The 15,613-nt window shown below is 36.6% G+C and overlaps 1 protein-coding gene across 3 annotated transcripts in view; it reads left to right on the top strand.

The window, feature by feature from the left end:
* TTC17 (tetratricopeptide repeat domain 17) overlaps positions 1–15,613 on the top strand; it is a 135,386-nt gene that overhangs the window by 36,389 nt on the left and 83,384 nt on the right. For all 3 annotated transcript variants that reach the window (XM_012452388.2, XM_012452391.2, XM_012452392.2), the window contains exons 6-15: positions 3,085–3,194; positions 3,736–3,880; positions 4,325–4,464; positions 6,549–6,709; positions 8,399–8,511; positions 10,876–11,022; positions 12,399–12,514; positions 12,671–12,836; positions 14,032–14,109; positions 14,247–14,471. In XM_012452388.2, the coding sequence (XP_012307811.1) occupies positions 3,085–3,194; positions 3,736–3,880; positions 4,325–4,464; positions 6,549–6,709; positions 8,399–8,511; positions 10,876–11,022; positions 12,399–12,514; positions 12,671–12,836; positions 14,032–14,109; positions 14,247–14,471 (1,401 nt within the window). The remainder of the gene's footprint in view (positions 1–3,084; positions 3,195–3,735; positions 3,881–4,324; positions 4,465–6,548; positions 6,710–8,398; positions 8,512–10,875; positions 11,023–12,398; positions 12,515–12,670; positions 12,837–14,031; positions 14,110–14,246; positions 14,472–15,613) is intronic.

Genomic DNA, 15,613 nt, shown 5'->3' with positions numbered 1-15,613 from the left:
TCCCCAAGTTAGAACAGCTCACAGAAGTCAGGCAAGCACTTTATACTTACTATTATTGGTTTATTATAAAGGATGCAATTCAGGAACAGCCCAAGGCATAAGCCAGGGAATAGCGAGGAGGGGTGCGCAGAGCTTCCATGTCCTCTTCAGAACACCACCCTACTGGAATCTCAATGTGTTCACCAACCCAGAAGCTCTCAAAACTCTGTTGTTTAAGGGTTTCTATGAAGATTTCACTACATAAACATGATTGACTAAAGTATTGGCCATGAGTGATTAACTCAGTCTCTACCCTCTCTCCCCTCCCTGAAGGACATGGATAGGATGGGATTCTGAATGATCTAACCCTCTAATCATGCCGTGGTTTTTCTGGGACCAGCATCTGTCCTGAAGCTATCTGAGGGCCACCTGCCTCCAGTCATCCCATTGGCATATGAAAACCACACATCACTTGTGTGATTCTTCACGTTTTAGATTTGTGTGTCAGGAACTGGGGACCAAGACCAAATATATTTGTTCATACCACATACTGGGTAGCTTAATAGAAATGTCTTTCTCATAGCCTGGAGGCTGGGAAGTCTAAGATCAAGGTGCCAGTGATTTGGTTCCTGGTGAGGGCTCTCTTTCTGCCTTGCATATGACCACCTTCTCTGTATCCTCACATGGCCTCCTCTGTGTGCATGCTTGAAGACAGAGAGAGAGATCTGTCTCTTCTGCTGCTTATAAGGACACCAGCCCTATCAAATTTGAGCCCCAATCCTTATGACCTCATTTAGCCTTTATCCATTCTTCACAGGCTTGATAACACTTGAACATACGAACTTTGAGGAGGCATAAATAGACATTCAGTCCGTAACAGATGGCATGCAGCCAAATTCAGGCCATTATTGCTGGAGCCTGGTCAGCAAGAGGAAGGATGATAGGGAGTGAAGCCAGAGAAGTAGGCCAGTTCCAGATTATGTAGGGATCTGAAAGCCAGGGTAAAGACTTTGGATTTTATTCCAGGTGTGCTGAGAAGTTGAAGCAGAGGAGCAATGTATTGCAAGTAATACTTTAAAAGATCACTCTGACTACTGTATGAAGAAGTTATTGAAGGAGCCACAGCTGGAAATAGCCCTGTTAGAAGGCTGTTGCAGTAGTTCAAGAGAGATGAAAGTGGTTTGGACTAGCAGTTGTTAGTAGTGGAAATGAGAGGACTTGAACTATTGAGGAGCTATTTAGGAGTTTAGAAGCTGATTAGTTAGATGTGGGGATTGCAGGCAAAAGATGAATCAAGGAAAACTCTTAAATTTTTGATTTGAACAACTTGAAGGAGGGTAGGGTTGGGGTTGGAGAAGAGAAAATAAGTTCTTTTGGGGCCATGTTAAATTTGAAATAGCTGTACGAGTTTGAAATTTCAGTGAAAGTTGGAGTTGGGTACATAGAGAATAATTATTACATTACGAGTATCTGAAGCCATGGAACTGGATGAAGTCAACTGAGGAAGAGTGAAGTTTGAGAAGAAGCCAGTCCAAGTCCTGGCGGCCTCCCACGTGTAGTTATCAAGCAGAGGGGGAAAGCCAGCAAAAAAAGACCAGAAAGGGCATCCTACAGAATGTGGTGTCCTAAAGCCAATGGAAGAAAGTGTTCGAAGGAAGGAGGGAGTAATTCACAGTAACATTAGAACATTTATAGATTTGGGGGAGATTTTATGAGAACTACAGGAGGGTATTTAAATATATATTTTTATCTTACCTCTAGTATGCTGTGATATATATTTAATTTATCATGATCTTTTCAGTAGAACTTTTCATGTAGAACTTTTAATTGAACTTTCTGTCCCAGTTTATACCATAACATGAAAATAAAAGACACAAATCAAAATCAAAGCATTTGTTGATTTGAAAAATAATTTTCTAAAAAGGCTATCAAAAAGAAAACTGAAACCTTCGTCACAAGTCAGTTGTGAAGTATTTACTGTCCTTTAACCAACTTCTAGTAGAAGTTCATAGTTGATCTGCTCATAGTGTTAAAACCTTTAATTGCCTCACTCAAAAATCACATACTTTTCTTGAATATAGAATACTTAAGGATTAATAATTCAAATTGTACTTATTGTAATCTTAAAAACTACGTTTCACTAAATTTAAACTATTTTTAACTACATTAAAATAACTATTTTAAAAATAATTGGTCCTTGTAAAAGATTCAGACTATAAAAATCTATTAAAGAAAGTAAAAATAATAATTTCAAAACTGGTCTGTAATACATTCTTTAGGAGTTTTATTTTTATATATGTTTATAGTTAAAACTTAATTATTCCCCTTAGTATACATTTTTAATAGTAGAATTGTGACAGTCACAGGGTCAATGTAATATACATTAATATGTATGTTAATATACGTTACATTTTTAAAGCTTTTTACATACATGTCAAATTGTCCCCCTGAACTGCTGTAGTAGCTTAACATTTCTGTAGTTTAAAATCTAAAGTTAATATCCAGTAAGTATTGGTGTTCTTTTTAGTCTTTGCCACTTTGTAAAAGGAAAACTTGTATCTTTTAAATTTCTATTTCTTTGTGAAGTTATACTTTTTAGCTGTTTCATTATTTGAGTTGTCTGTTCATATTTTTGGCCCTTTTTCCTCTTTTTCTGTCGTTATATTTAGAGTAAGCCTGTTGTTTAAGTTTGTGGCTTCACTCAGATATTACATAAATAGAAAAATATTTTAAATGTTAATTTCAGGAATTTCATGTTAGAGCTATTTCTAAGTAGATTAGGTCTTCTGACTGAACTTCTGAATAGAGCCCACCCAACAAGTTGTGGTCAGTTGGTGGGATTTTCAGTTTTATTTCCCTCTTGGAATAAGCTGGAGTTGGATGGTCTTTATATGAAGATCACACCTTAATATGCATTCTCAGCTGATGATTAGAATGCTCTTAGTTTCTTTGCACTGTTTCCTCTTCTTTATCATTGCTATCATTAGTCTTGTTCTTCTTCATCTTGAATTTTGGAAGAGCCAGAATATTAAAGGTGCTCTTTTTGAGCATTCTAAATTAAACTGTCTTGAGTCGTGTTTGTAATTTTACTTTTTTAAACTCTAGAACTCTTCCTCATGGGTACTGTATAACATGGCGTCATTTTACTGGAGAATTAAGAATGAGCCATATCAGGTAGTGGAGTGTGCCATGCGAGCACTTCACTTCTCTTCCAGGTAAGATTCCTCCTCTTCTGGACCTGATTTTCTGGTTTTCCACATTCCTCAGCACTGTTAAAGAAACAATACACAAGAAAACAATCAGAAGCAGCATTGCATTTTATACTTTTCTCCATCCCTATTCAAATAAATTAGTCCCACCACAAAAAAAAACAAAGAAAAATCACAGATGTCAAAAAGTTCAAAGTGATAATTGTGTAATATACTTTCCATTTCCATTAAGGAAAAAATGTGTTATGTGGGTGCCCTGTGATTCACGTGAGACTTGAATGGAATTATCATAAACTAAATTTAACTTTTCTTAAAGCAAATATAAGCCATAAATTGTAAAATCATACAGTATCTGCCCGACCTTTTTTTTTTGTGACAAAATTTGTAGCTATCAGGTTAAGAACCATCAATAATGTAAAAACGAAACACAATAATTATCTGTTTTTGCCACCTATATCTTATTTTCCTAAGCACAAGTAACTTTGAATGTCATTTTTCCTTGTCAAGTAGTTCTTCATAATCATGGAATATGTGCTGCTTTCGTTAGGCACAATAAAGACATTGCCCTGGTCAATCTGGCAAATGTTCTACACAGAGCACACTTCTCTGCTGATGCTGCTGTTGTGGTCCATGCAGCTCTGGATGACAGCGACTTCTTCACCAGCTATTATACTTTGGGGAACATATATGCAGTAAGTACTACTTTTTGTTTCATGTGTCACGCTAGTTGCCACTTTCTTTTTTTTTTCTCTCCCCCCTCAATAGAATGTTACTTTTTTCCATTCCTCTTTTGGTGTGAACAATGGAAATGAAATTAGGAGGAAGAAAAATTCTCAGCACAATAATGTAATTGTTCTAGCCTCATGCCAAAAAAAAAATAATTAAAATTGGAACTTTAAACTTTTACAGAATACACCTTTTAAGGTTAGCAGTATCTTCCAATGACACCATCCTATAGTTTGTCTTAATATTGTAGGGATGTAGTCACTGATCAAAATAATGGTCAGTGGAGAGTAAGATACAGGTGTGATCTCATAAATCATTAGAGGATTTGGACAGACGCAACCAGGCCATGGCTAACATTTCTTCCCCTTGTGTGTATGTATATATATGTATGCTTGTTTTTGTCTCTTCAGATGCTTGGGGAATATAACCACTCAGTGCTCTGTTATGACCACGCTTTGCAGGCCAAACCTGGGTTTGAGCAAGCTATAAAGAGGAAGCATGCTGTTCTATGTCAGCAAAAACTGGAGCAGAAATTGGAGGCTCAACATAGGTAATTGAGAGGAAAAATTTCACTCAGGCACTAGCACTGTAGAACCTTAGGTTAAATCTGTGTAGGAGATATCTGTTCATTTGTAATTGGAATTAAGAAAGAAACCTCTTCACTACTGCAAGTCCTATCCATTTCCTCCAAGTCCTGGTGATTGTGTAGAGGAATATCTTTTTTGGTCTGTTTGTTTGTTTGTTCGTTTGTTTGAAACAGAGTTTCGCTCTTGTTGCCCAGGCTGGAGTGCAATGGCACGAATTCAGCTCACATAACCTCCGCCTCCCAGGTTCAAGCAATTCTCCTGCCTCAGCCTCCCGAGTAGCTGGGATTACAGACATGCACTACCATGCCCAGCTAATTTTGTATTTTTAGTTGAGATGGGGTTTCTCCATGTTGATCAGGCTGGTCTTGAACTCCTGAACTCAGGCGATCTGCCCACCTCGGCCTCCCAAAGTGCTGGGATTACAGGCATGAGCCACCACGCCTAGCATGAGGAATATCTTTAATTGTATGGATTCCTGCAACTAGAGAATATTTGTAGTAAAAGCTGTCATTTAAATCTTTACAGTTTTGATCACTGATTACTTTTATGAAGTCAGATGGGGATGGGGAGACTGGAATACTTACAACTTTGTTGACTACATTTTTATTTCCATGGAATATACTAAGTTTCAGTAAAATCACTTACATGTGCAATAGCTGATCTTTCTCCTCTTGGAGAGAGGTGGTGACTTCTAGGGTTGGCCTATTGTTAAGGTAGTTAAATGACATTGAGAGACATTATTTGACCCAAATTTTAATCATAATTATGTGTTAGCTTGTACAGTAATGGAATTCTATTGTATTTGATCCTTGAGGCATAATAAATTAAAAACCATTTCCTTTCATCAGTAGGGCTAGTTAAGAAACTTCATGTTAACTCAAAAGTAAATTCTTTGTATCTCAGAATTAGCTGTAATATTTGAGTTTACTTTGGTTATTAAGGAATTAAACAGAGATTTAGAACTTATTAAATTTTGTATTTGCTTATTTTCCAGTCTGTTTAAAGCATAATGTGGCAGGAAGTAAAAGGGATGACAGCTTGCTTATTTATAACTGGTTTCTGTTATACCTGGCTGAACTTTTTCCAGTATCATGCTCTTAATAATTGAACTGGCTCTGTCTTACACAATCTGTATGGCTCCTAAAGTCTCTAAGTGTTACAGTGTGTAATAGACAATAAGGGTTTTGTGATTAAATATAATCAGGCAGCTGATTTACTGAAATCAGGTGGTGAACCATATTCCTTTCTAAGCATAATTTCTGTGGTTTTCCTGGCCTGTAATCAATAAGTTGAAGTATGAAAGCAAAGTACCTTGGCCCCTAACTCTTAACTTTGTTTTTAAGCAGATTCAAGGGAAAAACTGACAAGGAGGAAAGGATTCTGGAAAGACTTTGAATGTTGGTGGTACTAATGCACATTTTGTAGAGGGAAACAGAGTTGTTAAATATGTAAACTTGTATATTGTCATGTATTTTTTTGACACCTGAAAAATGCAACATACCATTTGATGTCAGGATAGTGGTATTCCCAGGGGTCATGGCTGATGCCTGTAATCCCAGTTATTCTGGAGACTGAGGCAAGGTGGAGAGGAGGAATCACTTGAGGCCAGGAGTTCAAATCTAGCCTGAGTAACATAGCAAGACCCAGTTTCTAAAAATAAATTAGCCAGGCATGGTGGTATGTGCCTGTAGTTCCAGCTACTATTCAGGAGGCTGAGGCAAGAGGACTCTTTGTGCCCAGGAGTTGTTTCCTGGAGTTGAGGCCAGGAGTACAAGGCTGCAGTGAGCTACAATCAGGCCTCTGGATCCAGCCCTGACAGCAGAGTGAGACCCCATTTCTTTAAAAAAAAAGTTTAGGAAGAATTTCACATTTATCTTTTTGCCCTGTTATTCTTGAACTGGTGGTACAGGGTTGTACTGTATGTTAAATAAAAGGAAAAACACAGTAATTGTTGCTGAGAACCAGAAAAAAATGTATGTGTTTAAGTGGGTTTAAAATTTTATGACTTTATAGCTCTAACTTTTTCCTGGTATTAAAACATGTTAAGATCTCTCCAGCGAACACTGAATGAGTTAAAGGAATATCAAAAGCAGCATGACCACTACCTGAGACAGCAGGAAATCCTAGAAAAACATAAACTGATTCAGGAGGAGCAAATCTTAAGAAATATCATTCATGAGACTCAGATGGCAAAAGAGGCACAATTAGGTAAGTAATGACTCCCGTAATTGAAGACAAGTTAGGAAATTCACTTCTAGCGTGCTTTACTATCATAACTTTCTTATAGCCTTAAGTAAGTATGAAGTAGTGTTTATAACTTCCCTACATCTTGAAATCATGAATCATCACTGTTGGTATACCAAGAGGCCTGGGGAGCTGGTTTGGTCCCCCTTGCATTTTTCAGATTTACATTTTGAAATAAAAAACAAGTCTAGTTGATCCTAGAAGTCTTAACAGTTATTTGCCTTTTGTGTTCAACATCAGTTTTTTTTTTTCCAACTTTAATATGCATATCAGTCTCCTGGAGATCTTGTTGAAATGCAGATTATGATTCAGTAGGTCTGAAGTGAGGCCTGAGAGTCTGCCTTCCTAATAAGCTACCCAGGTGATGCCTGTTGCCGCAGGTCTGAAAACTGTACTATGGGGTAACAAGGCCTTACACTAAGTGAATACAAGCCAGACCCACCCTAGAAACAACCTACCCGTACTCCTTTTTTTCTTGCTGTCTTAAAAACAGTATTTTAGAAGTAAAATTTTAGACTGGAATTCTTTTTCCTTTTTTTTGAGACAGAGTCTTGGTCTGTCGGCAGGCACCAGGCTGGAGTGCAGTGGCACGATCTCGGCTCACTGCAACCTCTGCCTCCCGAGTTCAAGCAATTCTCCTGCCTCAGCCTCCCGAGTAGCTGGAACTACAGGTGCCTGCCACTACGCCCAGCTAATTTTTTTTGTATTTTTGGTAGAGACAGGATTTCACCATGTTGGCCAGGATGGTCTCGATCTCTTGACCTTGTGATCCGCCCGCCTCGGCCTCCCAAAGCACTGGGATTACAGGCGTGAGCCACCACACCCAGCTAGACTGGAATTCTTGACCTGGGTCCAATGGATTAGTTTCAGAGTGTTTTGAAATCCTCTCCAAAATTATATGTACAATTGTGTATGTGTCCAATTTTATTTTTCTGGGAAGAGGGTATATAGCTTTTATTAAAATCTCTTAAGCATCTGTGATCCAAAAAATAGAACCACTGGTTTATAGGAACTTGGATTGGAATGAGAGTAATGCTTTGGTTATATCTAGAATGTTTTGTTTCTGATTACAAGGGAGCAGATCTGACAGCTCAACAGCAGAAAAAATAGAATCTCTTAATTGTATCCTTCTCCCTTGATAAATAAGTTGGTCAAGAAAGCCTGTAAACCGTTGACCCTTAGCTGTGACCATTTATAGTTCATTTTGCAATTCCCTTAACAAGTTTTCTTTGCTATTCTGAGTGTAAAGAGTATGCTCAATCCTCAGGATTATTTACTGCCCATTCTGCTGAAATGCAACCAGAGAAACAAAATTATGATGTATATAAAGCAAATTCCCTCCAGAAAGATCGCCAAAGTCTCTTAAAACTATATAATCAATAGATTTTATAATCATAGAGCATAATTGCTAAAAGATATCTCAGTAATCATCTAGTGCAATTCCTTTTTTTTATAGACAGAAAAACCGGGACTACTTAGAATGATTTAATTTGATTAACCATTAATGAGTATTTCTCTATATAAGTACATCCTATATAAGTGGTCTGCTAGGCTCTGAGGGATACAGAGTTGATACTAAATGACTTAGTCTAAGAAAATCACATTTATTGTTGACCTTGCGCATCATTTGTCTAATTTCCTTTCTTATTTCAGGAAATCATCAGATATGCCGACTGGTCAACCAGCAGCATAGTTTACATTGCCAGTGGGACCAGCCTGTACGCTATCATCGTGGAGATATCTTTGAAAATGTGGACTATGTTCAGGTCATTTTCTTGGTCCAATCTAGTTCTTACAAACTTTTGCTTTATAAATTTTTTTTTAGAACTTTTGTGTTTCCCCTTGATTCCTTGTATATTTGACCTCTAAAATTTGTGATTGTCATTTGGATCTTTAAGATTTTGAGGTTGGGCACAGTGGCTCATGCCTGTAATCCCAGCACTTAGGGCAGCAGAGCCAGAAGGATTGCTTGAGCCCAGGATTTCAAGACCAACCTGGGTAACTTGGTGAAACCCCATCTCTACAAAAACATATGTAAATTGGCAGGCATGGTGGCATGCACCTGTAGTCCCAGCTACTCGGGAGGCTGAGGTGGGAGAATCACCTGAGCTCTGGAGGTCAAGACTGCAGTAAGCCCAGATCATGTTATTTGCACTCCAGTCTGGGCAACAGAGCAAGACTGTGTCTCAAAAAAAAAAGAGAGAGAGAGAGATTTTGAGTATCTATTATGTTTATGAAGTCAGATTTTATAGGGAGTACTCAGTAACTCCATGAATGCTTCTCTTTCTCAAAGTACCATCTACATATTTATATGCACAAGCATTTGATTCTTTTCTCCTTTACCATGAGAGCTAGAATTGGACTATTATTATTGTTGAACTCAAAGCTTTCATCTCCCCACTTTACCTATTAGAGTAAGACCTATTTAAAATTTGAGAGCGACCATGCTATTTGTTTCCTGAAGTAATCAGTCCAATTATGTTGCCTCAACCAACACCAACAACAAAATACTCATTATCAACAGAAAATCTTTATTAAGCACACTGCTAGGTGTGTGCTTTCTCTCACTTTCTGTCTCTATATACATATATACAATCCTAATCTATATAGTTGGGAAGAAATAACAAATATAATGATATCAAATAGTATATAATTGTTATTGAATAAGTGATAAAGACAGCAAGTACAACCAGAATTCTGAGTGTCAAAAAAAAAAAAAAAAGGGGGATACAAAGACTGAAACTTTTTGAGCACTGACATGATGCTCAAAAGAAATCGGATTTCACATTTTTTTATTAGGATGCTCCAAGGTAAGTGTAATAAAATATTCCAAAATCCAAAAAAATCTCAAATCTGAAACACTCTTGGTCAAGCATTTCAGATAACTGATACTCAACCTGTATTAGAAATAAAACAACATTTATCCTATCTTAGAGAAAACTCATCATGTCCCTAATTGTAGATGTAGAAATTTCCAGCAGTAACTAATTAACATAACTAAAGAGAGCAGCCATAGGAGGACAAACCACAAAAACTTAAAACTCTTTAATATGGAAAAAATCTAGACTGCGTTGGGAAAATAAGAGACAAAAATTAAGAAGCCATTTAAAAGGGGAAATAGTGATAGGAACCAAAAGTTTCCTGTGAGTATTGTAAACCAGCTCCCAGCAATATCTCATGTTTGGTTTTCAAGGGAAAGAATAAAGGAAGATCAGATTCACACCCTCTGGGATTGTAGCTCCTTGTCTTAAAACCAAGCATTTTAAAGGGAAAAATGGGGATGTTTAGAAATGAAATAGATTGAAACCCAATGTACCTTTTGGACTTTTTGTTGGTTTCAGGACAGACCATTTGAAAGAGTGTAGTTTCCAATAGTCTATATTCATAAAATTGTATCACCACTATATAATGAAAGACTCCATTCCTAGTCATAAAGACCTAGAGCTACAAATTCATCATATTCATTCCTTTTTCTTATGTCTTTCCTACCCCATCCCATCCCCAGTCCCATTCTCATTATCTAGCAAGGTTTCAGAAACACACAAGCACCTTGTAAGTATATCCAACATTGTGCCACCTTGCTTTGAAGAAAGGCTGTATATGTTTCTGTTCTCTCATCTTCTAGGTTACACTTTCTCCCCTAAAACTTTTCTTTGTAATTGATTGCACAATAGTCTATAATCCTTAAGTGATAGTTATAGAACCCTTAAGAACACTTTATTAAGTTCCCTCGCTTCTACCCACACACAGCACACTAATTTTAGGGTGGTGAGCATTTTAGTGTAGGAAGAAAAGGGGAATAAGGAACCAGATTTCCAAATTAGCTAATTATTAACCTAAAGAGACTAAATCATAAAAATGAAGCAAAGGGACAGGAAAACGACCTATGCCATTTTTCTCAAACTCCAATGGCAAAGTTATTGAAAGTTACTAACTATGCATTATCCATGAAAAAATATAGTTGGGGCATAGCTCTTAAAATTAAAAGATCTAGTTGCTTTATTACTGAGCTACTTTCTGATTTTCTACTAATTTTGAGTATTTACTCGCTTTTTTTGGTGTGAGTTAAATTATAGTCACAACTCCTTTTCCACTTTCAATTTGATTGAACTTTTTGTTTCATTTTCTAGTTTGGTGAGGATTCATCAACCTCCAGTATGATGTCTGTGAACTTTGATGTTCAATCAAATCAGAGTGATATCAATGATTCGGTCAAGTCTTCTCCCGTAGCCCATTCTATTCTCTGGATTTGGGGCAGGGACTCTGATGCATATAGGGTAAGTTAATAGACAATGGTGAAGGAGTTTTCTCAAACTGGCAAGATCCATTAAAGCAGTGGCCCTCAACCTCACTGATTAATATGGCCTCAATGACTGTTGAGATTAGTTCAGCAAATGTTTATTACATTTCTATTAGATGGAAGCCATTCTGCTAGGCAGTGAATGAGTAAGACGCAGTCTCTGCTTGAGTTTTTCCCAATCAAGTAGAGTAGAGAGACACACTGACTTCAATTCAAAGCTTTATTCTGAGTATTATTACCAACCTTAACAAGTTTTAAACTTTACCCAAGTATATGTTTTTTATACTTCACTTACTTAATCAGCGTTCTTTTATTGAGCTCCCACCGGTGTGCCAGACTAATACTAGCAGTATAATAGATAAGCCCCTTGCTCTTCCAGAGCCTACCTTCTAGTAGGAGATACAGACAATAAAGAAGTTAGTACATGTGCATTTCTAGACTAGCTAAGAAAGAATGGTAGGTTTGCTGAGGCAAATACCAAGGTAGGGGGAAAGAGACTGTATTTTTTATTCACCATTAAATTTTCAGAATTTAATCAAGGGTATAACAGAATTAAATGGCCATTTGGATTTAATTATATATAATATAAATCCCCTAAAGTTTGATAGCTTCAAGATTTAAGTTTAGTAAACCTCTGGTACATCTTATTTATATTTAGAGAAAATGAACATTTTATAAATCATAAACCAATTGTTAAACTTTGGCATTGACAGAGACCTTAGTTCAGGGAAAAATAGTGTTCAATGCCAGTTTTTTAAGCTTATGTATGCTTTCAGATACAAGTCATAAGCTCCACCTCAAATTAATTAAACACCAAGAAAATGTGCCTATTATTACAGGAAGTCCAGAGATAGGATAAACCTCAGGTTTGGTTGATTCAGTGGCCCCGTGATGTCATCAGTGACCCATTTCTTCTTTTTCTTTCTTTCTTTTTTTTTCTTCACTCTGCCATCCACAGTATTGGTTTCATCCAAAAGCTTGGTTTTTTCCATGGTCATAAGATGACAGCCAGCAGCAACTGGAGCAACATGATTTTTTGTTCATAAGTAGCATAAGAGCCTAAGACTTGCTACTCTTTCCCAGAAACCCCAAACAGGCCTCTTCTTGTGTCTCACTGGCTCAAAGGGCTTATACCCTGCCCTACCCTGAACGAGTCTGTGGTTAAAGCAGGCAGAATTACTGACTTGGATTAATAATCTGCAGTAGCAGGGATATTATGGAGTCTACCATAGTCTTAAGATATTATAGTTTTGTTTAATTATTGTAGTATATTTATATCATTTTAAAGGTTTATTTAGCTTATTGAGATACTGGATCCAAAGAAATTTATGAGAAATTCTGTTTCTTTATCAGGACAAACAGCATATTCTGTGGCCTAAAAGAGCAGATTGTACAGAAAGCTACCCTAGAGTCCCTGTTGGTGGGGAATTACCAACGTATTTTCTGCCTCCGGAAAACAAAGGACTCAGGCAAGTGCTGATGGATTTGGCAAAGCACCTGATTCTGCATGATTGTCATCTGGCAGTTCTTTGAGATCACCAGCCTTGGACTTGAAAGGTTAAGTCTTTATCTTGAAGTCACCCAAACTTTGAAAATATGAATCTTGTTCCTTTTTCTTGTGCCAGGATCCACGAACTCAGCAGTGATGATTATTCTACAGAAGAAGAGGCCCAAACCCCTGACTGTTCCATAACTGACTTCAGAAAAAGCCACACTCTGTCCTACTTAGTCAAAGAATTAGAGGTTCGCATGGATCTGAAAGCCAAAATGCCAGATGACCATGCACGAAAAGTAAGGCTCACTTAGGCTGGTATTTATTGCCGTCCATTCTGGGTGACTTCAGAAGCCTCTTAAATGGAACAAAAAAATGATAGAAGGTAGTTGTTGAGCTTTAAGTATATAAAATGGAAGGATAGAGTTAAAGAACTGGTGAAATGATGGCGAAGTCAGTCATGCTATTAAAGGAGTGCCAGAGAGAGTTCCTCAGGGCTGCTATTCATAGATCACCTAAGCACTATTCCACTAACTCAGAACACTTTGAAGATGAGTAGCACAGAACTCTCTGTTTTCTAATGGAGCCGGTGTAATGCAGGCCATTGTGACCATTAAAAGTTAGCTTTGCGTCCTCCAGGCCTTCAGAAGTTTATATAAATTGAAAGTATGAAGAATCTTTTTTTCTGGCCTTATCAACCCTGCTGTGGCCTTATATGAGGTTACTTAGAATTTGTATTAATTTGATAACCACTTTGCAAATACTAGAAGTTCAGTTATGCTCTTTTCCAAAATTCCTTTTAGTTATATATAACTACGAATGTTTTATTACTATAGATTGCCGTATTAGTACCATTTTCCATAGAGGGAAATGAAAGAAAATTAACCTTTTTAGTGATCACAGACCATCACAATCACCTTTTTTTAAAAAAGTTAATTTCAAAATTATAAGCAGTTATTACTACTTATATTCAACAGACATTTCCTTAGGCCAAAAACATTATGTGCCAGACATTGTTTTGGGTGCTAGGAATACAAAGATAAACAGACCATGATCTATGCCTTAGAGTTGCTCACAGTTATATAAATGCTACGGGAACATGAAGTAGAATAATTGAGCATCTGGTATTTTCCAGGAAGAAAAGATAGTAGATTTTTATTACATCAGCTATTACATATTACATGCTGTTGTCTTTTGAATAATTTCTTTTTGGGTTCTGAACACTTAGGCTGACTTTAATGGGGTATGGTGGTTACTTTACTGTGTCTGGGTATATATGTCATAACTTTTTAGTTAAACAAACTAGTACATACATGTGAGCAGGTCAACACCTGTTGGTATGTCAATGAATTTATGATATTTATATGATTATAAATATTTGCTCAAATTAGGTGTTCCTGAGGAGCTCAAGAAAAGACTGCCATCTATAGAAATTCTTTTCAAATGTCTTCCCTTTTATTTTCAATTGAGTCAGTCTTCCTTTTGATGTTTCAGATTTTACTTTCCCGTATTAATAACTATACTGTCCCAGAAGAAGAAATTGGGTCTTTCTTATTTCATGCTATTAATAAGGTGAGTTATTTACTTCGGACATCTGAAACTTAAATGTTTCTTAAGTATAATTAAAAGTTAAAATGCACTTATTAAAAATCTTATTTAGAGCAAGTACTGTATTATTGTACTAACTGAAGTATTTTTGGATTTTTCAGCCGAACGCTCCTGTCTGGCTCATACTCAATGAAGCTGGACTATACTGGAGAGCAGTAGGAAATAGCACTTTTGCTATTGCCTGTCTTCAGAGGGCTTTGAATCTAGCTCCACTTCAATACCAAGACGTTCCTCTTGTCAACTTGGCCAACCTTTTGATTCACTACGGCCTTCATCTTGATGCCACTAAGCTACTACTTCAAGCTTTGGCCATCAATAGCTCTGAGGTGAGGTTTTATGGGTTTTCATGGCTCTGTATACTATGTAGGGTAACTCAAATTTAGATCACAATTTATATTTTTCTAAGGAAAACATAAAAAATGTCATGTTTTTCAGAGTAGAATTTGCATTATTTCAAGAGAGAGCATCAAAAGCTTTTGTTTTATTTTTATGTACTCTTTAAATTTTAAGTGAGTGAAATTTATAATTACACAGCTAAGTTGTTTTGGAAACTTAATTTAAATAAGAATAACATAGCTGTAAAAATATACTGCCACTTTTGTATGTCAGTCTGAAACATCTGGTTTGTATTTTATCCTACTTATCACAGCATGCAAACTGCTTAATATTACACTGTTTTACAACTTTAATTTATAGAACTATTTATACCATTCAACCAGAGGACAGTTCAATGTTGGTTTTGATAAGAGTAGGTAGGTACATTGATTTTCATGCCCCGAACCTCCCACATGCAGCTTACGGAGTTACATTACTGCTTTGTAGTTCATGGTTTTGAAGATACAACTTTTGTTTTCATATTTTAACATCTCTGAAATCAGGATGGATGTTATAATTGTTGTCATTTTAGCTTTCATGAAATTCAGTTATAATAAAAATACAATTAATTTGATTTTATGCCTAATGTCTAAATATTTATAAGTTTCCATTGTTAGATTTAAAGTGTTCTCATAAAACTGTGTTTTGTTTTCTATGGCTTAATCTTTAAATCGTTGATTCTTAGATATATAAAGATCTTTTCCTGTGTTGTCTCCTGGATATTTTATAGTGTTGGGCTTTGCAGTTAGGTCTATGATTCATTTCAAGTTAAATTTTCTTTGTAGTGTGAGATAGAGATCAAAGTTCATATTTACATGGATATCCAGCTATTCAGCTTCATATCTTGAGAAGACTGTTCTTTTCCTGTTGAATTAGCTGTCACCTTTGCCCTGAACTCCAGACTTATTTATTCAGCAGCTTACTTGACATTTCCACTTAGATGTCTAAAGGGCACTCTAGAACTAAGGCCAAAACCAAGCTCCTTAACACCGTTCCAAATTTATTCTTCCCAGTCTTCCTCGTTTCAGGAAATAATTAAGCTACCAGTAGCTCAGACCAAAAACTTAGAGGCTTCCTTCATGCATTTCTCCTA

Source organism: Aotus nancymaae, unplaced genomic scaffold, assembly GCF_030222135.1.
Source record: "Aotus nancymaae isolate 86718 unplaced genomic scaffold, 86718_ANA_hifiasm-v0.15.2.pri h1tg000059l, whole genome shotgun sequence".
In the NCBI taxonomy this organism is placed as follows: domain Eukaryota; kingdom Metazoa; phylum Chordata; class Mammalia; order Primates; family Aotidae; genus Aotus; species Aotus nancymaae.
This window is presented reverse-complemented; position numbering and strand designations above follow the sequence as displayed.